At 41.8% G+C, this 21277-nt stretch overlaps 1 protein-coding gene across 1 annotated transcript; it reads left to right on the top strand.

Annotated features, from left to right (window-relative positions):
- Positions 1-1618: 1618 nt before the first annotated feature.
- CHMP2B (charged multivesicular body protein 2B) lies at positions 1619-19876 on the top strand. The gene is made up of 6 exons (XM_033146821.1): positions 1619-1835; positions 9827-9918; positions 10193-10387; positions 15872-15974; positions 17748-17854; positions 18026-19876. Exons 1-6 carry the CDS (start codon positions 1802-1804, stop codon positions 18137-18139), a joined length of 645 nt encoding a protein of 214 aa, XP_033002712.1. The 5' UTR covers positions 1619-1801; the 3' UTR covers positions 18140-19876.
- Positions 19877-21277: the final 1401 nt, after the last annotated feature.

Below are 21277 nucleotides of genomic sequence, written 5' to 3'. Positions count from 1 at the left end.
ACAAGAGTCTCTGTGGCAAGCTGGCAGGTTCCTCTGGTGGGCTGGCAGGTCCCTCTCCTCATCCACACTGTATTCCCTAATAGGAGACACTGTACAGGTTCAAAATGAACATCAACTTTTAAAAAATCCAGACAAGTAATCTTGCTCATTCAAAATAGCATGTTCAATATGAAATACGAACACCACACAAAACTGGAACAGCTCTATTGCTGCAATTGCAAATAGCTGTTTGGCATTTTGCACAGCATCTGCCAGCTTTATGAAGCATGCCACACTGAATTGTAAGGCTGGAAGGGATCTGAACATCATTTCCTCCAATCCTGACAACCTGTATATCCATATGTTACCCTGTAAGATTCTTCTCTAAGCAAATGGAGAGCCTGACATTATATTAGGGCAGGTATGACAAACTTCTCTAATCTCAGGAGCCAGACAAGACGTGCTCAGTGTCCTACCACTGACATGATCAGGAAGGGCTTTGCAATCATGTACCATGCGTCTTCGTGGCTTCTTACAGAAATATCTGCATATTGTACACAGAACTCAGATGTGAGAGGTTGTACTTTACAATGTCACTATTTCTTACCATTTGAAAATATTCTTTAAAAGACTTATTAGTCAGGGCCTGCTTTGGGGGACCATCTCCAACCTGCAGACTCAGCTGTCTCTTCCAGGAGTCAGTCAAGTCCCAGGCTGCACTCAAGAACAACCCTCGCCGACCTCTCTCCTACTTTCCACACGGAAACGCAGGCGCTCACGTGCTGTACACAGAGACGGCACAGCCCACATGCTAAGAGCGACCCAAAAACACTGCATGGCATGGCGCCTTCCCTGCATTTCGGATTTAGCGAGGCAGCCTTTGGTGGCCCCTCAAACCACGCAGATGCGCCCAGAGAGTTGAGGCGTCGGGAAGCACCGCTGTCTGGCCGCCTCTGACACTAAGATTTAACCGACCCGAATTTACACCTGAATGCCTTTTTCCCCCAGCCTATTTTCTTTCGGTGGAGGTGGTGGGTGGGAAGCTCGAATGAAACATCCGTTTCAAAATAACCCTCCAAAATGCTTCGCTTGAAAGGGAGAGAGAAGCCTCACGCGCTACATTTCCTCAAACAGCCGCCGGGATTATTCTCGCTCGGCCGCTTTGCCACCTCGACGGCGACACTCTTGAGAAACAGGTTGTCGTGAGGCGCGGCGCTGTCAGGTATATCCGCCCGTCCTCCCGGTGTGTGTGTGTGTGTGTAGAGGTTACTACTACCCTCTCACCTCCCCCGCCCCCCCCCAAAAAACAACCACCACCCTACCTTGCTGCGTGAGGGGAAAGACGGTAGATAAATAAATGGATAATAAATTAATAAAACAAACGTCCTCCCACCCCCCACCCCCTACAACTAGGTCGTTTCATAGCAGCGGCTACCAGCCGTTCCTGCCCCCTCACAGCCCGCGCGCTGTCACGTGAGCAACCGCCGCTCATTCCCCCCCCTGGTCTCGAGTCCTGCCCGGCCGGCCGCGGAACCGACTCCTCCCGGACGCTCGCGAGAAGGGCGGCCTTCTCTAGCCCTTCCCCTCACGGCAAGCCCCTCCCCTCCGCGCCAGTGCCGGCACTGGGCGCCGCTGTTGCTACGGCTTCAGCCTCTCCCGAAGGCGGGGAGGCGGGCTTTTCTCCTGCTCGTCTCTGAGCTTGTGGCAGCAGCAACAGCGGCAGCCTCCGCTTCCTGGTCGGTCACCTGAGGAGCAGGAAGGAGCCCCGGTGGTGGCCCCTCTCTCCCGCCTTGGTTCCTGGGCCGCCGCCGCCGCCGCCGTCATGGCGTCGCTCTTCAAGAAGAAGACGGTGGACGGTGAGTGACGGGCGAAGGAAATCTGCTGTGGTGGTCGCTATGGTGGGGCGGGGGGAGGGTCCTTTTTCCTTCCTTGGGGGTGGGCAGCCTTTCCCCCAAATCGCCCTCTGACGACACCGCACCCTAGCAAACGGTGTGGGGGGATTTCCCTCCACCCCTCGCCCCAAGGCTGCCCCCGCGTCTTTGGAGAGGTATTTCCCGATACTTCAGGGAGTGTTTGCCCCTGTGGGCCCCCCGCTTCGCCCCTGAGCTGAGGGGATCCAGCCTAATTGCTCCTAGTTTGCCCCCAGAATATGATGACTTCGCCTCCCCCCCCCATAGAAGTCTTCCTCCCTCTCCTTTCTGATAGCCCTGTAGCTGCCTCCTGCGCTGCGTTCTTTGCCCTTTGGTCTTTCACTTGCCTTAAATGCACCACCAGGCTTGAATTTTAATAATAAAAATAAAAAATAATGATGCAGCTCAGAATGTAGGCTTGAGCACAATCCGTGTGTGTTGTTGGGTGGCAGTGGTGGTTGTTTGTGCATTGAGAGAGGGAGAACATGCATGACTCATGTCCTAATCATGTGTGGAAGTGTTACGTACAATGTTAATAAGCAGCACACACACAAAAACACCTTGTGGAACCAGGTTATTGCGGGATTGTGGCTGTGAGCACATGCACGTTTACCTGGGAGTAAGCCATGTTGAACACACCGTGGGGATTGCACTGTTTAAGGATTGCCCTGCTCAAATGGAGGAGCTGCTGCAGAGAATGCATTAGAAGTATGGCAAGGTTCTTAAGAACTGCTTTTTGCAGTAATTTTGAGATATTGTTACAATGAGTGTTTGTAGCCACCTACTGTATTTATTAAATAATAAATAAATAAATAAATAAATAAATACTGTGTGTGGGATTATTGTTTTTTGTTGGTTACTATGTTACTGTATTTTTGTGTTTTTATACTGCCCTGTGACCCTTGGATGAAGGGCAGTATATGAATGTAATAAAAATAAATAATTATCTGTATTATCTGTATCAATTTCAGTAGCCCTAAAAAAACGAAGGAAACAAGATGCATTGTTTTATTAAAACGAGCATTCTTTCCTATCAGGAACTGCCAGGGTGCATCAGTGTTGCCAGAGAGCTGGTTCCTTGATGTAACAAAAGCCCTTAGTGTCCTCTTCAAAACGATGCCCTTTATTACTATTGCTGCAATATTGGTTGATATTAAAAAGTGTTCCTCAATATTTCCTAGGGATTATATTTGTGTGGTGTGTGTGTACACAAAAATCCCACCTACTGCTGATTTCTAAAGAAGTATGAGTTAAGTCTTCCTTAGTTTAGAGAAAGACACTTCAAAGGAATGCTTTGAATTACATTGAAGCAGTTGGCATATTTGGGAAGCAAAGGACATATTTTGTGACTATTGCAGCATAATGTTGTGTGATCATTGCTGCTAAGTGAATTTTCTGTATGTGTCATGCACTATTACGTATCTCCCACCTCTGTGTTTTACTGTTGGCTACGTCATCTATTCATGAGTCAAAACATGGACACTCATTTTCTTTAGAACTGGGTTCTCAGGAAAAGTGACATTTTTAATAATCTTATATATATATGTTGTTTTACAACCATCATGGTTATTAAAGTGGTTCACAATATTAAAATTACACCAATAGTTGGATGATAGTGCTACCCCAATGACAAATCTGAAATACCAGGTAATGGTCATGTGGCTTCTGGTTCTTCTTCCCTGAAAGGTGTTGATGGCTGGGAGGAGGGCAAATGTTCTTCAGAGTCCTCTCCTGTTGCTCCTGCTTGTACATCTCTGAGCAGATAAGATGAATGACTCCCAGCACTCAGAACTCTCACAGTCATTAGCTCTTGGAGGCACTGAGTAGTGTAGTGATGTATAAAAAAATTTATCCCCAGTCCTGCCAGCTTTGCTGCTTCACTGTATTACTACTCAGTAATTGCAGTGCATCAAACATAAATTTAGTATTTTCTGTAACTTGCCTGGTAAAGAGTTTGAGTACAAAATTTGATGGCACAGCTGGCTTTCTCAGCTTTCCACTGATATAAATTTGAAGGAGTTGCTTCTTTTGTGAAGCTTTTTGTCACACAGGACTGCTATAGGGTGAATAGATAATGAGGTTGCCATATGGTTTGGTTTTCTATCACACGATCTCTTGATAATCTGTTACTACAAATGTGGTATAATTTCTTTTCTGTCACTTATTTCCATGTGTGGTGAATATATCTGATAGTAAAGCTATTCCATATTTATTAATTGAAACAATTTACTTTCTGCCTTTGTTGTGCTCATGGCCAAACAATCCCCCCCCCCCAAAAAAAACCACCCCATTAAAAGCAGAAAGACAGTATTGATTAAAACTGAACAATTGAACTGGACTCAATTGAAGTTAGGTGTTCTGCTCCACTTCTGGAAGGCCAGTGAGGTGTAGCACTATGGTTCTCAGTGGGGTGTTCGATCCCTACATCTCCAAGTGGGCCTGGGAGAGACCATGGAGAGCTACTGTCAGACAGTGAAGATAATACTGAGCTAGATGATCAATAATGGTGTAAGTCAGCTTCCTACATGTGGTAGAGGTTCCTACCTGAAACCTCAAGGTTCAACCTTTAAGGAAGCAAACATAAAAAGTATAAGCTGAGACAAAAACTTGTATGTGTGAGTGCATGGTCATAAGGATTGGAAAGTTGGCATTCTTTGACAAATTCAGAAGTACTCTCAGTATTTATACCCTGGAAGAAAGAAGCTGCTCTGTCTCTGGTATATGCTTCTGTTTAATCAGAGTTAGCCAGCATGGCGTCTTCTAGATGTTGAACTACAACTCCAATTATCCCAAGCCAATATGTTTAATAGAGATAATGGGCATCTAGAGGGCACTAGGTTTACTGTCTGACGTAAGTAGATAAGTGCCACCTCCTTACCTCTGATCTGTGAAGAGGTGCTTGTGAGTAAATACAGTAACAAGGAACTTAAATTTTTGCATTGTCATGGGATATTGAATGAAAAGTTTTGTCGGTGTAAATGCATTTAGTGTTTTTGTGTGACAGCCATTTTTGTAGACCCATTCATTAGGATTGAGTTAGCTGTAGCCCTTAGCTTTCAGTTAAATTATACTTTTCCAGTTAAGCCACTTCTAGTATAGCAAATGATATTCATACTGGCCAACCTACTTCTAGGCATCAATTGCAATTCTTACCTTGCTACTGTTTTTCAAAATACTCATTCCCCCCAGCCTTCAGAAAGATGGCTAAAACTGTTTTGTACAGATGTGACTTCAATGTTTTCTAATTTCCATAATTGGTTTATCATTCTGCTATTCTTAATAAATCAGTTTTCATTAAATAAATTTTATTGCTATTATTTTTATGATGGGCTTCTGAAGAAGTTCACAGATCTATGGGACTGAAAACTGGCCTGTTCCACAAAATTGCTCCTATTTATTTAATGCAGATATTCCTATCATTCCCTTTTTTTACCCATGTAGCACCCATACAAATATTAAGAACTGCAATACAATAAAATAGATTAAAATAAAAGGGGTGAAACAATAAAAATACAACAGATAAAATATATAACATTTAAATCCATTTGAAAGCAACAACAATAGAAACCACAATTTAAAAGATATCTTAACTGCAAAAGTCTTCCAAAATACTGTGAAAACAACTAGAGAGGAGGAAGTTCATGCTTCATGGGATGGGTTCCATAGTATTTGTGCAGCTACTATCTCTTGTTATTATCAAGCATGTCTTAGGGAAACACAGAGAAGGACCTCTCCTTTTGTTACCTTAGAGAGCACACAGGATGGTATAAGAGGGGGCCACTTTCAGGTATCCTGGGCCCAAGCCATTTAGGGCTTTAAAAGTAATCGACAGCACTTTGAGTTGTACTCAGAAGCAAATTGATAACCAGTGCAGATGTTGCAGGTTAGGTATAACTTGGTCTTATGGCTGTGTGCTCACTAATATCCTTGCTGCTGCATTATTTGAGACTTTTCAAGGGAATTTCACATAGAGTAATGTAGTCTTCAAGGAATGTTTTACTATAGCTTGGCCTGACTCCTCAGGGACAGGTGCAGCTGGTGCACTAGCCAAGGCACTTCTGGCCATCGTTACCACGAGGTCATCTAGATATAAAGCTGCATCCAGAATAGTCCCAAGATGTAAACCTCATTTAATCCCTATTCCAGATTTTTATCTCCCCCACCCCACCCCTTCCCCCACCAAGAGTACATTTGTTTTGTCTGGTTTGAGCCTCAGTTTGTTACCCTTCATCACCTACTGTTGATCCCTGGTGCTGGTTCAGAATACTATCCACTTGATTAGTTCCCTATCCCAATATTGACCAGGTATTCAACAGGATCACTGACTGGAGCAACAGAAAACTTTCCCAGGGCAGTCAGGAAACTATTTGAGCCCACTTTGTTCTGAAGGAAGACCTTCTTTAACACTCCCCCATACCTGCATCAGGAATCCTGCAAGTCTAAAACTTAAAAGGTTTTTTTTGACAACCCCCAATACCCAGATCACATTCTCTTGTCCAAAAAAAAAAAAGCCACCACAACAACCCAAGTTCAGGGTAATTCTTAGAGTTGTCAACTGTGAGACTTCTCATGTTACCATAATTTTGAGTCTTAAGTATGGATTTCAATCCAAATCAAGCCCGATTGTACAGTACAGTGGTACCTTGGTTTAAGAACAGCTTAGTTTGTGAACAACTTGGATTAAGAATGCTGCAAACCCAGAAGTAGGTATTTTGGTTTGTGAACTTTGCCTTGGAAGCAGAACATGTTCTGCTTCCTGTTGAGTGTGTTCCATTTGTAAATTGAGTCCCCCATTGCTATGGGAAGGCACGCCTTGGTTTAAGAACGGACTTCTGGAACAGATTAAGTTCATAAACCAAGGTACAACTGTACAAACTTCATGCAACACACTTGATTTTCCCTATGATATTCATTCCATTGTATTTAGTACTTAAAGGTAAAGGGACCCCTGACCATCAGGTCCAGTCGTGTCCAACTCTGGGGTTGCAGCGCTCATCTCACTCTATAGGCCGCGGGAGCCGGCGTTTGTCCACAGACAGCTTCCGGGTCATGTGGCCAGCATGACAAGGCCGCTTCTGGCGAACCAGAGGAGCGCACGGAAACGACATTTACCTTCCCGCTGGAGCGGTCCCTATTTATCTACTTGCACTTTAACGTGCTTTCGAACTGCTAGGTGGGCAGGAGCTGGGACCAAGCAACAGGAGCTTACCCCGTGGCAGGGATTCGAACCGCCGACCTTTTGATCAGCAAGCCCTTGGCTCTAATTGTGTATGCATTTGTATAAGTTAGTAAGGGCAGTATAGGTGCCTCAACATATATGAAAATGTTTCCTGTCAGGACTTTTTAATGCTGAAATCATTTCATCCTGGCATGTCTTGGAACTGTATCTAGGAAAGAAGCGTCTTTGAAGAAAGGATTAATGTAAAATAAATCTATGGCTGCAGTTCATGCTTTATTCATTTTTGACAGTCTATATTGTGGGAAGCAACAGCAACAAAATCCTATCATTATTGTTAGATGATTTTTTTTTAGATTGTGAAAGGAAGATGGAAACTTACTTTTGGGGATGTTTCATTTTCAAAAGAAATGGGATTTTTAATAGAATAAGACAAGTCATCTCTGTAAAAGCACGTGGGGGGGGGGAGTTGACTCTCTTCTGAACAACTCCAAATAAATTATTTTGACTTTATTGTGTGCTACTTTGAAATGGCCTCAGGCATAAAAAAACACAAAACATACTTTTTTATTATGAAGAAATAGATAAATGTAATCCTTGACTGGCAGTCCTATAATTTAAAAACTTCATTCCCCTCTAGAAGCCATGGCTAGTAGTTCATGGGAATGTCACTTGCTTCTCTTTGAGTAAAAGAGGATAAACATTCCCAGCCTGCAAAGTGTCATATCTTTGTGGTCTAAAAGGACTTTTAGAAAGTCATTACAAGTATTCTCATCTGATAAAACACAACTTCTCAATTGATAGCTAAGGGAACAACCCTGTTATCTAAATGAGAATTCCAACTCTGTTTGAAAATAGTATATATGTATGTGTGTGTGTGTGTGTGTGTGTGTGTGTGTATCACACACACACACACATATATAACACACACTCTTACAAAGTAAGCCACTGAAACCTTGAATGTTATGATTCCATAAGGTTCAGATTCCTGCGCTATTTCTATGTGGAAGAAAGTGCTGGTTTATTAAAAGGCTAGAAAATATTTGTGCTGTGGGTGGTATTTTGTTTATGCTGTGTTACAATTTCTTTGATAGGGAAATTAAAGGGAAACTTTTCCCCAAAAAATTGTGATTTGGAGAGCACCCTTTCTATAACATCAGAATGATAGAAAAATGAGAACAATCAAGTGCTGGTACTTGGGCACAGAAGATGGGTTTATCTCTAGTCTACTTATACTGTATTGGGACAGTAACAGTTTTCTTAAGTTGATATATAACTCATTTAATAATGTATCTGGCTATGATTATATGTACATCAAACTTCTTTGAAATAGGGAAAAATGCAATAATGGAAATAAATTCATACTGTTGGTAGTATTTGTTATGTTCAAGCAATAATGATAGTGTCAAAATAGTAACATAGTAGGTTGCATCCAAAGGGTCCTTTCCTCCAAGGCGTGCATAAATCAAATATAAAATTTCTCAGGGTTGGATCCAGAGGAAGCCTCTGCTTTCCTGTGGATTCAAAACAATATGGCTGTTTTTAAAATTAAGTGTACAGAAAATGTGTGATATCATTTGGAGTTTGTGTGTTCACAGAAATCAAACTGCTAAGCTCTTTGTAACTTTGCCAAGCTTTTTGTGTGGGTCAAGTTTTATCTCCCTGTTTCTTTAGTGAATGCTTTCATATTAACCATCCACAGGCAGAATACCGGTAAATTGGTTTTATTATGGTTTTATGCATTTTATGATGAAAACATTGTAAGGTGTTTTTTTTTAGTCTTTATAAAATAAATATGGGGCATTCATGTTTAAGTCATATTCACAACTTCAGTCTCAGTGTGTATAGCACTCTCCATGTGACTGAGACCCTAAAAAAGCATGTGAAACAACCCTTTTAGGAGGATTTTTAGTAGGCCTTCAAATGGACACAAGTAGGTTGTGGAGTCAGGACAGCATATGATTCCCCACATGTAATTGGTTACCTGCAATTGAAGACTATAGTACAGGGGTCACCAACCTAAGGCCCATAGGTCAGAAGCAGCCTGTGGAGGTCATTTGACCAGCCCACGAGCCGCCCCCAAACCAAGCTGCCCACTTGTGCGCTGCGCTAAAGCAGCGCAGCACGGGGACTCGCCTCCACAGTGCCGGAAATCACGTTGACACAGACACCGGAAATCGCGTCTGCACATGCGCAGACACCAAAAATCACAGGCATGTGCACGATCCAGCCCATGGAGGGATCTCTGCGGGACCGATCCAGCCCAGGCAAGATAAACCTTCCCAACCCCTGCTATACTATTTCTATCAAGTATTATCTTATCTGCCCTTTACAATAAGGTCACAGGTAATATACAATTATAAAACAAGTACAACTATTCCAAATTGAACAAACAGCAGAAACTGAATAAAAGAGGTGGGTCCCACTAAACGAAATACCTTAATTGTCAAAAAGCTAGGGTAAAGAGTTTGCATTCAAAGGTTCAGCATAAGCAGTACAATGAAAATGCTAGATGCACTTCTGTGAAGTGAGAGTTGCACAAATGAGGGGCTGCCACAGAGAAAGCAGTCTCCTGGGCCTCCGTCCCTCACACTATCCTAATAGTCTGTTTTCTAGTTATTCCAGTAGTCTATTTTTGAGACATCAGTGATGTTGCTATTAGGAGCGAAACACCTCTCACCTAAAACTTATGTTTTCATCATGCATGTATTCACTATGCTTCCTTATCCATTATACTAACTGTAAATATTTTGTTTCTTAGATATAATTAAAGAACAAAATAAGGAGCTAAGAGGCACCCAGAGGGCAATAGTAAGAGATCGAGTAGCTTTGGAGAGACAGGAAAAGCAACTGGTAGGTAATCAGAGAATCTTAGTACATCTTTCACAATCAGTGCCCAAACTGGTTATGGTAAATAATAGCTTGTCCATCTCCTTAACACTATTTTCTGCCTGTACTCTGTAGCTTTTAATTTTGGAAACAGTGTATTTTTTTCTTTAGCTTTCTTGCATGTCTAATAGGAAATTGTTCGAAAAATCACTTTTTACTCATTAAATTATCATAGTATTTATGCTGGAAGACAAAAAGTGAATACAGACTTAAAAACTGTTTTGTTTTTAATAAATAGGAATTGGAAATAAAGAAAATGGCTAAAACTGGAAACAAAGAAGCCTGTAAGGTTCTAGCAAAACAGCTTGTGCAACTGCGAAAACAGAAAACTCGAACCTATGCTGTTAGTTCTAAAGTTACATCCATGTCAACACAAACAAAACTGATGAACTCACAGATGAAAATGGCAGGAGCAATGTCAACAACAGCAAAAGTAAGCAATCAAACAAGTATCCCAAATATTGCTCATAGGATGCAGTTTTTAATTTACACAAATCTGTGTTTCAACTGGTTTATCATGATGGGAACAAATCTAGGTGAGTGTCAGGGTTGTGCATTTCCCCCTCCTTTGGCGCTGTAGCAAGTGGGAGATGAGAAACTTTCACTTATGTTTTTAATTAACTGCAGTTTAGTATTATCTTCTGAAACTTAATCTCAACTATGGCTTGTTGAAGCAAGCCAAGGTCATAAACGCTGGTCAGAGTTGTCTTGTTTTAAACAAACTATGTAAGATTAACCACAGTTTGCTGGGTTTCGACAACAACAAGCTGCAGTTAATGGGGGGGCAAGGTGGGCAGAAATGAAAACCTCTAAATTCTGTCTTGTAGCTTTACTTGAAGGGGGTTCATGTCAGCCTAGGATTGTTCCTGCCGAGATAAACCACAATCTATTGTGATGTCTAAAACGTAGCCAATAATAATTTCTACTGTTATTATACTTACTACCTGCTAGGGCTGGGCAATATCAGCTTTTCAACATTGCAATGTATCGCCAGCCAAACATCGCGGTTTGGCGATATACCGTGATGTTGAAAAACAAGATGCATTGGTCTCTGCAGCAGGAGCATTGGGGCTGCTCTGAGCTGCTTAGCTGGGAGGAGGGAATGTACCCCCTCCCCAGCTGAGACAGCCCTGGTGCTCTCCCTGCTTGTGTGCGAGTGGGGGGTGCATCAGGGCTCCTTTAACAGTTCACTGCGGTGAGCCGCAGCCGCACTTCCCTCAGCTGAGCAGTTTCACAGAGCCCCCACCCCGCCGCTGGCTTGCAGGAGTCAACGCCGAGCTGGGAGCTCCTTTAACTGCTTAACTGAGGCAAGGGCAGTTGCACACTACTCAGTTGAGCAGTTTAAAGATGCTGAGGGAGGAACAAGCTGTATTGGTGATATATCGCTGGTGAAACCGCTGCTGCTCCTGAGTCCCTCTGCTATCAGTGCTCTCTGGAGAAAGGAACTCTTGACTCCCTCCAGCGGACGCTGCTAGCAGAGGGACTTAAGAGCAGCAGCATTTTCACCAGTAATATACTGCTGAGTGAAGCTGACATCATGGTCTGCTCCTCATACTGGTCCTGGGCGATATATTGCCCAGCTGGTCCCAGGTTGAGTTACAACAAGCACTCTGCAAAAATCTGACAATAAAGTAATCTGCAATTTATGGTGAAAATAGTCAATACTTTTATAGAGTATGCATGTCTAAAGAAGCTAAACTGATGTTAATTAGCTGACAAATGCCTTCTCACAAAAGAAAGAAGGGCAATTTGTAACACACTGAAGGCATTTGTACTATCATGTAATTAAATGTTTAGGGAGTCTTGTGCCTGTGGCTTCTATCTTGACCCAATCCCTCACTGTCATTTTGCAACTGGGTTAAACCACAGAGCCTAGGGCTTGCTGATCAGAAGGTCGGCGGTTCGAATCCCCGCGATGGGGTGAGCTCCCGTTGCTCAGCCCCTGCTCCTGCCAACCTAGCAGTTTGAAAGCATGAAGTGCAAGTAGATAAATAGGTACCGCTCCGGTGGGAAGGTAAGCAGCGTTTATGCACGCTGCTCTGGTTTGCCAGAAGCGGCTTAGTCATGCTGGCCACATGACCCGGAAGCTGTACGCTGGCTCCGTCAGCCAGTAAAGCGAGATGAGCGCCACAACCCCAGAGTCATCCGCGACTGGATTTAACAGTCAGGGGTCCCTTTACCTTTACCTTAAGGCTACACAGTGCAAGTAGATAAATAGGTACTGCTCCGGCGGGAAGGTAAACGGTGTTTCCGTGCGCTGCTCTGGTTCGCCAGAAGCGGCTTAGTCATGCTGGCCACATGACCCGGAAGCTGTAAGCCAGCTCCCTCGGCCAGTAAAGTGAGATGAGCGTCACAACCCCAGAGTCGTCTGCGACTGGACCTAACGGTCAGGGGCCCCTTTACCTTTACCTTTAAGCCCACTGTAGTGCTATATTGAGTTGTGTATGTATGGAAGCAGTGTTATGAGTAAAGTGGATGACTAAGCTGACGGATGTTCTGTTTTGACTCTTGCTGATCCAAGAGCTTTTGTTCCCCCAGCTGAGCTGGCAGTTTCAAAATTGCTTGTTTGTATTTACAGTATATGGATTCACAGACTTGTGCAGAATATTGGCACATATGTATCCCATAGCTCATATGAGGACTTAGGACAGAGTACACAGGAATGTTTCATTTTAGCTTTGCAAATTCACCTTGTGATTACAGCATGATATTATAGTGAGAGAGTGACTTGTATGTGAAATAACTTAGTGAAAATTTGTGACTGAGCAATTGTCCTTCTGCTGCTTCTAAATCAATTTGGAAGCAATTTAGAACTTAAAATACAGTGGAACCCTTGGGTTACGTACCCCTCCCCCCCGTGTTGCGGACATTCGAGTTGCAAACGCCCGCAACCTGGAAGTGTTTCCGGAGCGCGCACGACCCATGGATGCGCAGAAGCGTTCTGTGCACTTCACGCATGTGCAGAAGCGCTCAAATCACGCTTCTTCTGGGGTTTTTTGGGTTTTTCCGTGTGTTCATGATACGCACGCCCGCATTACATACTGCAACCCGGAACGGATCGCTTATGTAACCCAGGGTATCACTGTAGAAGGTACATTTCTCTCCTTTTTGTATATTTTGGTATCTTAAATATTTATGTAGTTATGAACTTATAGAAAAATATTACTAAAATTACAAATAGTTACTGTTTCATTTTTGTCACAATATTTTAAGTTCAAGGGACAATTTAGGAGTAAGGATGTCTGTGGCAAACCCTTCTTCATCATCATCATCTCCAGTGCTTTTTTTCTGGACATACGCAGGGGTATGCATACTCCTAAACATTTGTGTCTCTAAGTTTGGCCTCATTGAGGGGCAGTATTTCAATATGAGTAAGAAAATGAGAGAACCCCAAACATTTTTAAAGAGAAAAAGCACTGATCATCTCACACTTCTCTGCTGTGTCCTATATTTCATTTTTCTTAATCATTAATCCTTTATTATTAATACCATTTATTTTCTTCAGTTTACCCAGCAATAGCTTTGGTTAAGTGTAGGGCAAAACATCACAGAGATCAAAATATAAAGTAAAAAACAAAGAATAGTATATCTTACTTAAAACTGTTACATTAATAAGCATGTATATATTCATCCCTACTTACTTAAACCAGGTGATTACTTTGTTAGTGCATACCAGGGGTCAGCAAACTTACAGCGCCTTGGGCCAGTGTCTCCAGCGCCGATTGCGCAGTGGGCTGGAGGGTGGGGGAGCGTGCACCCATACGTGTGCACACACACTATTTCCGGCGCACTTCCAGGTTGGAGGAGCACCGGAAATAGCTTGTGTGCATGTGCACGGGCTATTTCCGGTGCTCCTCAGACCTGGAAGTGGGCAGCTGTGCCGTGCTGCACTGGTAAGAGCGGCCGGCGGGGGTTGCCAAGAGCCAGATAAATGAGTCCCTTGGGCCGTATTCCGCCCCCGGGCCGTAGTTTGAAGACCTCTGGTGTATACACTCTTATTTAAGGTAACAGTATTAGTTTTTAGTCACTTGAAATTATGTATCAAACACAGTAGGATTCCAGCCACTTTTTTAAAGAGAAAAGTTATGCAAACTTCAGTCCCATCCCCACACCACCCCAAATCCAAACCTAAATCCATTTCACTATAATAGTCTTAATCAGTTAACACTTAGGAACTAGGGACTGAGGTCTATACTTGTACTCTTCTGTCAGATCCTTGAGTTCTTCCTCTAAGTTGACTCTTCAGTCTTCGCTCAGGACTTCTGCCGGAGTCCAACAACCTCTGTCGCCTCAAGTTCTCAGCAATCCTACTGACGCATGACAGCTGAACTCCCCTGAAGGCTACTGCTAGAGTCACATGCTCTTCTCCACAAACCTAATGTCAGGTCTAGATTAGTGGCATTAGCTCCTGGCTTCTCTTTGGCTTCTTAAGCTCCTTGATATGCCCTGTCTGACCTCAACTTTCAGCTCTTCCATCAACTGACCAACAGTCAGATCCTAGCCTAGTCTGCTGTCTCATTGACAGGAGCCTGGCCTTTTATTCGCTCTAGTCAGAGCCCACCCACCCCATAGCCAATCATTTCAATTTGGGTGGAATTGTGTCCTCTCATTGGCCTATAACTGATCCAATAGGATGAAGCAGAATGTCAGCAAACTCACCAGTTGGAGTCAACTGGATTCTGATGCCTTGGCTCCATTTTATAAAGACAGAAACCTCATTCACGTAATCATCTCTTGAAACAGTGCCAACATATAGTATCTCCACAGCTCCTGGTAGAAATGCATAACCATTGTTCTGTTATACTGCCACGTCTTCCTCCTCCTACCCTTTCTTTAAGCACTTTTGAGATTTTGAGGCAAAATGACCTCAAGAGAGCCCCAGAGGAAAGCCATTGGCTGCTTAGCTGCAGCAGCAAATGCTGTCTAAAGTTGAAAACCCTTCTTCACAATGAGTCATTGGAGCAGCAGAAGAGGAATTGATGGGCAGTGGGTGACCCTGTGGTAGGCTGGGAACAAAAATGTGTTTTGTTGCTGTTCCTGATCCATTGCCTGACTGCTAGTTAAAATAGGCAGCACTGGGGTAGACACACTAATGGCCTGACTTGATATAAGTCAGCTTCATGTGAGGCAAGTGGTTTACTACATGCTTGATGAAAAATAAAGTTCTATAGGGCCAGGAAGAGGTTTTCTAAATTATAAGATGTGTAGGCATAAGAGTAGAGGTTTCACACCAATTGTACAGGGTTCACCCTTCTCGCAATAGCTGTGTTCAGCCATAATGCTAAACAATAGCTTAGTGTTACATGAACAATGTGACTTATCCCGTGCCTCCTTCCTTCTCTTATCTGGCACAGCCATGACAGAAGCTTTCACTTCCATTTTAAACTAACTGTTGATGGTCTTAACTGTAGCTCACAGAAACAAGCCAATTCTAAATCAAGGTGTATGGTTGTTCCAATAAAACCATAATTAATATTAAGCAGAGTTTAGGATTTGGATTTGACACTGACCTGAAGTTAATTGAAAACAAATGAAGACGGCACTGGAGGGAGAAGAACACCAGCTGAGATGTTGTTAATGTAATGCTAAATTATAATTTGGTATTACATCCAAACCAGGTCAATATCAGGAAGACCAAGCAGCAGATTACATTTTGGAAAATGTTTGCATCAGATGGACTTACAGAAGAACTGTCTGCTATGCAATAGTGCATTCTATTCTTTTTCTGATAGTTGTAGATGTGCAGAGACTAAAGGTTTTGTTGTATACCCCCACGTTACATGGGAACTTGTATTCCTTGGAATTTATTTTCTTCTAACACCTTAAAAATATTCAAATATTTTTATGACGTGCTCAGCAGTTTTACTGTACTGTATGTTGGCCACATTTATTCATAAAGGTTATTGTTTCTTGCTAGACAATGCAAGCTGTTAATAAAAAGATGGATCCACAAAAGACACTGCAAACTATGCAGAACTTCCAGAAAGAAAACATGAAAATGGAAATGACTGAAGAAATGAGTAAGTTATGCTTTTCCATACAATGATTAAAACTGTTCCCTGCTTCCTTGTTGGTTTGGCAAGACCACCAAAATTAAGCTAACAATTGGTTCATGAGCTTGTGTTTAACCTACATTTGTTGAAATTATTAATTGCAGGAACATCCATTTTCATAGTCTTCCTTATTACTTCAGTATGGGCTACATAGAGAATGGAGGCAAGGAAATATGAAAATGGATGGCCAGAAATAGAGAGGCAGTGTTAATGTCATGGGAAGAGCCATGTGGAACACTAAAGCTTTGGCCTGTTCAGCCCATTCAGATTTAAGGAGGATTAATGACACATTACATTGCTGAAACATTAACTAGTGCTGCTTTTTAAGTGAAATTGCACACTTAAAAAGTGAACTAGTAGGTGCAGAATATACATACATCGTGGGTGACATTGTCCCAGTTACGCTATCAAAGCTGCAACTTTAAAAATGAAACTGCTTTACTGGCACAAAGAGCTGCTTTCCGCAAACTATGCCATAGTCTTGTGTGAGGCAAATCTTTCCAGCTGTGCTCTGCCTGATCCAATATCATAATGTAGATGCTTGGCAGGGGGTTGGACTGGGTGGCCCTTGTGGTCTCTTCCAACTCTATGATTCTATGATATAAAATAGGTAACTTGGTTTTTCACATGGCTGATTCTCTGGAAGCCAAAATCCTTTGAGGATAATGGAGTGGGGAAACTGCCAATTCTTGGGTTGTTTTCGTCCCACCTTTATGTTAGAATAACATTGTGTGAAGTTGCTACACTGCACTAGCAATGGTTGCTATTCCCAGCTCCATAACAAAGCCATATCTTTTTGCACCATGACACTGTCTTAGCTGGATGCCTAACTGAGTACAATGTGCATACTAGTGATGGCATGCTGAGGAAAGTCTATTGTGCCCCCTCGTAAGTGCTTATCTGCCAGTATAGGGCTTTAAAAAAATGTTTGATTCAGATTCAGTTCAAACCCATGGTTTAACCATAGAATAAGGAAGCTACACAAGCTTATGCTTTCATTCTTCTCTCTTCATGATATCTTCACATACAATAGAAGGCTGTGCTTTTACTTTAGAAGTTCATTAAGAAACAGTGGAAACAGTGGCTTTTCAAGCTATGATTGTTAAAAAGAAACCAGGTTCAAACCATAGCTTTGATGTCCTGATTTGCTGACTAGGGTGTCTGCTGGCGATGCTAAATATTGGGAAACAAGCCAAGGATTGTGGACGCCTGTTAACTTCCATTATTCCTGACAGTACACAGATGGTTTTATTACTACTGCTGGGGCAGGTGAAGGGTTGGTGGGATGGAAGGGAACTTGGTGGGTTGCAGGAGAATAGGGAACATTAGTGAAATTGTCACTAATAGCCAAGCTATTTTTTGACTTTGGGGGAAATAGCTTGGCTTATTTTGGGAGCATTCATGGTCAAACGAGCATAAAATCCCCAACTAAAAGCACATTGGTTTTCAGAGCTAGCATTGTAAAATTTTAAATTCTCTCTGCTAATGGATTTGCTTTTTGGCTCTATTTTTGTATTGTATATGTTTAAAGTTGTAAGCTGCCTTGAGGGCCAAAATCACATTTAAACAGCAGTATAACAGTATAAACCCACATACATTATTGCTTACATTATTTTCTTTCACTTTTCTTCAAAATAAAGCTGTTAATGTTTTCTGGGATGTAAAAGTGGTATGAAAGACCAGGATAACAATTGTACTATTACAGTTCTAATGAAGCTTTTGTTTTCATTTATCTTTAAGTCAATGATACCCTGGATGATATTTTCAATGATTCTGATGAAGAACAGGAAAGTCAGGATATTGTGAACCAAGTCCTGGATGAAATTGGTATTGAAATATCTGGAAAGGTATGGAGAAATTATCTCCCATTGCTTTTGAAAAGTAATCTGCCCTTGCCCTTACATTTTTATTGACTTTTGTAGTGCCTTCCTTTTTGTCTGTGTGTTTTTATCATTTTGATTACTGTGTCTCATCTTGCTTGCCTAAATGTAACTTTTCCTCATTTTTCTTTCTAATAGATGGCCAAGGCTCCTTCAGCTGCCAGAGGCATGCCATCTGCATCAGCATCCCAAAGTGCCACAATTTCTGATGAAGAGATTGAGCGGCAGCTCAAAGCCCTGGGTGTAGATTAACCCCATGGTGACGCGCAACCTGCCTTCTGCAATTGCTCCAGTGCTGGCATGCACATGAATGTGCAAGACCAGTATCAATAAAAACCAAATTCCTTTGCAAGATCTTGCCCGAGCCATCTTTGGTGACAATGAATTCTAGAAGCAGTTGGAACAATTAGTTGGAATCAGTTGAGACAGAACATCACAACATGCAAATAATGCAGAATGTGTACACATTTGACCAAATTGGATTCTGCTGTAAACAGGAACAACTGTTACATATGATCTAAATTTGGATTGGGTACAATAAGCTTTTTCTCCAAAAAGCATCAACACTCCATTTTTCATTCAGGTTTCTAACCTTTCTGAGGCTATTGCAAGCAGCCTTTCTAGAAGCATTTCATTTACGTATCTGTTGCAAGTACACCAAGAGACTTCTTAATTTATGGTATTAAATAAAACCTCACTTTTTCTTTCATTTGGAAGGTGGCTGTTGTATTCTTCAAGCAGAAGATGTATTTAAAAGTATAGTGGGATTTCATTAAGCGCCTTTCTAGGAAATCATTTTTTATTCAGCCTTGTTTTAAAATACACATTTCTAATATAGTCCCAAGGTTTTAGAACAGTGCTGATATATAATTGTCTTCTTGGAAGCAAGGTTGTGGTCTAATAATATGTTATGCTAGGAAAACGGTTTTTAGGGAACGTACTAAATAACTTCCATTGTACTGTAACACAGCTAACTTGAAGGAATTCTGTGCCTTTGTGTACATAGGGTGAGATCTTCATGCACTGAGGTTCCTCCTTCCTCTCCTCTCCCTGCAGCCTCCTGTGTGTCCCCAAAATCTGCTCTGGGGTGCACAAGGGGGCTAGAGGGTAAAGAGAGCAGCAGGAAGTTCAGTTGCACAAGTGGATTTCCATTGCACAAGGAGGTGAACATCATTGGATGTTGCCCATTGTGTTTGGTTTATTTTAATTAAGCTTAGAATTGTGGAAATAATGTAATGTTAAAGCCATTATCTCAACTTACATAGCACTGAAAGAGTTATGTGAACTCAACCACAACCGCTGCTACAAAGTATGTAATCTACTACCAACACCTGAAATTACATATTTTTCACTGAATAGCATTGTACATATTGCTATGCATTTTTCATTGAACAAGTGTTACCTTTGAAAATATACCGGTACTTTATTGTCCATATAATATGTTTGTTCTGTTTTATATCCAGTTGTTACACACTAATTGGAATTATGTATGCTTGACTATTTAAAGGTAATAGGTTCACTTGGTTATAAAATTGCGCCTAATATAGTAAAATAGTGGGTGGGACTTGATGTATTATAGGGAACATAATTCACATTGTGAATTACTGCCGGTTGTGAAAGGGGTTTTCTATTCCTGAACTTCTTCATGGCCCTGATACTAATTGTGAGAATGTAAATTACCAATAAAATGTCTGCTGATTGTTTATGAAGAACAGGAAAATAAAGTAATTACTGTGACTATCAACTAACAAGATACACCATAGGAATAAGGCAGCAGCAGCAGCAGCAGCATTTGCCAGCCTAGGTCTTCATTTTAGTATAGAATTATGATTTTTTCTGATTAAACATAGGATCAAAGCAATCAAGTACATAATTTGATTTACAATTTGGTTTTGTAATTACATAAAATAGATTCTATGTGGCTACCTTCAGTAAGATCTCCTTTTTATGGATTTTGTAAAAATCAAATAAAAGCTTTTAGCTCCTTGAGTGCCATTTTTCTGTTTTTTAAAAAAATAGTTTGAAAAAATACTAAAAGCATCCACTAGTCAGTGATTAAGGATGCAATCCAAACCCCCAAACTGCTGCACTGGGGTGTGTGCATTGGATGGGGCAGAGGTTTCCCTCTTCCTTGTTCTGCCAGCAGGGTGATGACAACACTACTTTTTGAGACTGCTTGTGGTTTCCTGCCAGTGGTAGCTTGTGGAAAGCCCTGAAATGCACCTTTAATGAGAGGCAGCAGCTGAGGATCCACTGGGTCCCAAGTCAACCCAATCCCATCTCTTAGCAGCATTGAGTCCAATCCAGGACTAGTGTAGCCAGCAGGTGTCCACCAGAATGAGTGACAGGGCCACAGAGATGGTGGCTTCACAGCTCCATCATGTTCTGCTGCTGCCCAGCTTGGGTTTGGATTGCCCTGAATGGCAATCCAAGAAAACTAACCAAGATGATGCATTCATAGCTTTGATATTACTCAAAAGGTAAATGTAGCCAAGGATTCTTGTGTTCTTGTAGAGAAAGTTATGCTAACGCTAATGACCAGTGAAAAAGTAATTCATCTACTCTAGTGGGAAAGTTAAAGTATTACAAATGCTGCCCAACTAAAGATGGACAATCAAACAATACTTGAAAATGTTTTGTCAATGGTGGGTGCTGAATAAAAACAATTGAGGGAGGGAATGGAATGAAGGAATGCCTCCTAAATGAGGCACTAGTTATCTGAGTGCCTCTTTCATTTCAGTTTCTCTAATAATGCTAGATCTAATAGAAAATTCTTTCCAGTAGCACCTTAGAGACCAACTGAGTTTGTTCTTGGTATGAGCTTTCGTGTGCATGCACACTTCTTCAGATACCTGAAGAAGGTATCTTCTTCAGATACCAGGTACCACTTCAGATACCACTTCTTCAGATACCAGATCTTCAGATACCACTTCTTCAGATACCAGGTATCTGAAGAAGTGTGCATGCACACGAAAGCTCATACCAAGAACAAACTCAGTTGGTCTCTAAGGTGCTACTGGAAAGAATTTTTCTATTTTGTTTCGACTATGGCAGACCAACACGGCTACCCACCTGTAGCTAGATCTAAGAGTTTCAACTCTCTCCCTTCACAGTTGTCATTGTTTTTGGGAAGAAGGCTGCTACTATGCATGTGTGTCAGGCAGCTGTTAAAAGTAGAGGTTCCTTAGCAGAATTTTTTTCCTGAACAGCGGTGATCACCATAAAATGGAAGGTGAAGCATCAAATTCATTCAATAACAGCTAGAAGTGTAGCTGCACTGCAATTTTGAAAGAAAAGAAAAACACTAGATAAATAATACCAGGACAACAGAAGTGATAGATACCAAAACATGTATACTGCAATTCCTGTTCTTGCCAAAAATGTGTTATT

This window comes from Lacerta agilis, chromosome 4 (assembly GCF_009819535.1).
Source record: "Lacerta agilis isolate rLacAgi1 chromosome 4, rLacAgi1.pri, whole genome shotgun sequence".
Taxonomy (NCBI): Eukaryota; Metazoa; Chordata; class Lepidosauria; order Squamata; family Lacertidae; genus Lacerta; species Lacerta agilis.
The sequence above is the reverse complement of the archived record's forward strand: the minus strand, read 5'-3'. Positions and strand labels throughout refer to the sequence as shown.

Excerpts from the sequence above, each read along its gene's own strand:
- CHMP2B (XM_033146821.1), top strand. The coding sequence starts at position 1,802 with ATGGCGTCGCTCTTCAAGAAGAAGACGGTGGACG. Across the intron at positions 1,836-9,826 it reads CAAGAAGAAGACGGTGGACG|ATATAATTAAAGAACAAAAT; the intron begins GTGAGTGACGGG and ends TTTGTTTCTTAG. Across the intron at positions 15,975-17,747 it reads GGAAATGACTGAAGAAATGA|TCAATGATACCCTGGATGAT; the intron begins GTAAGTTATGCT and ends TTTATCTTTAAG.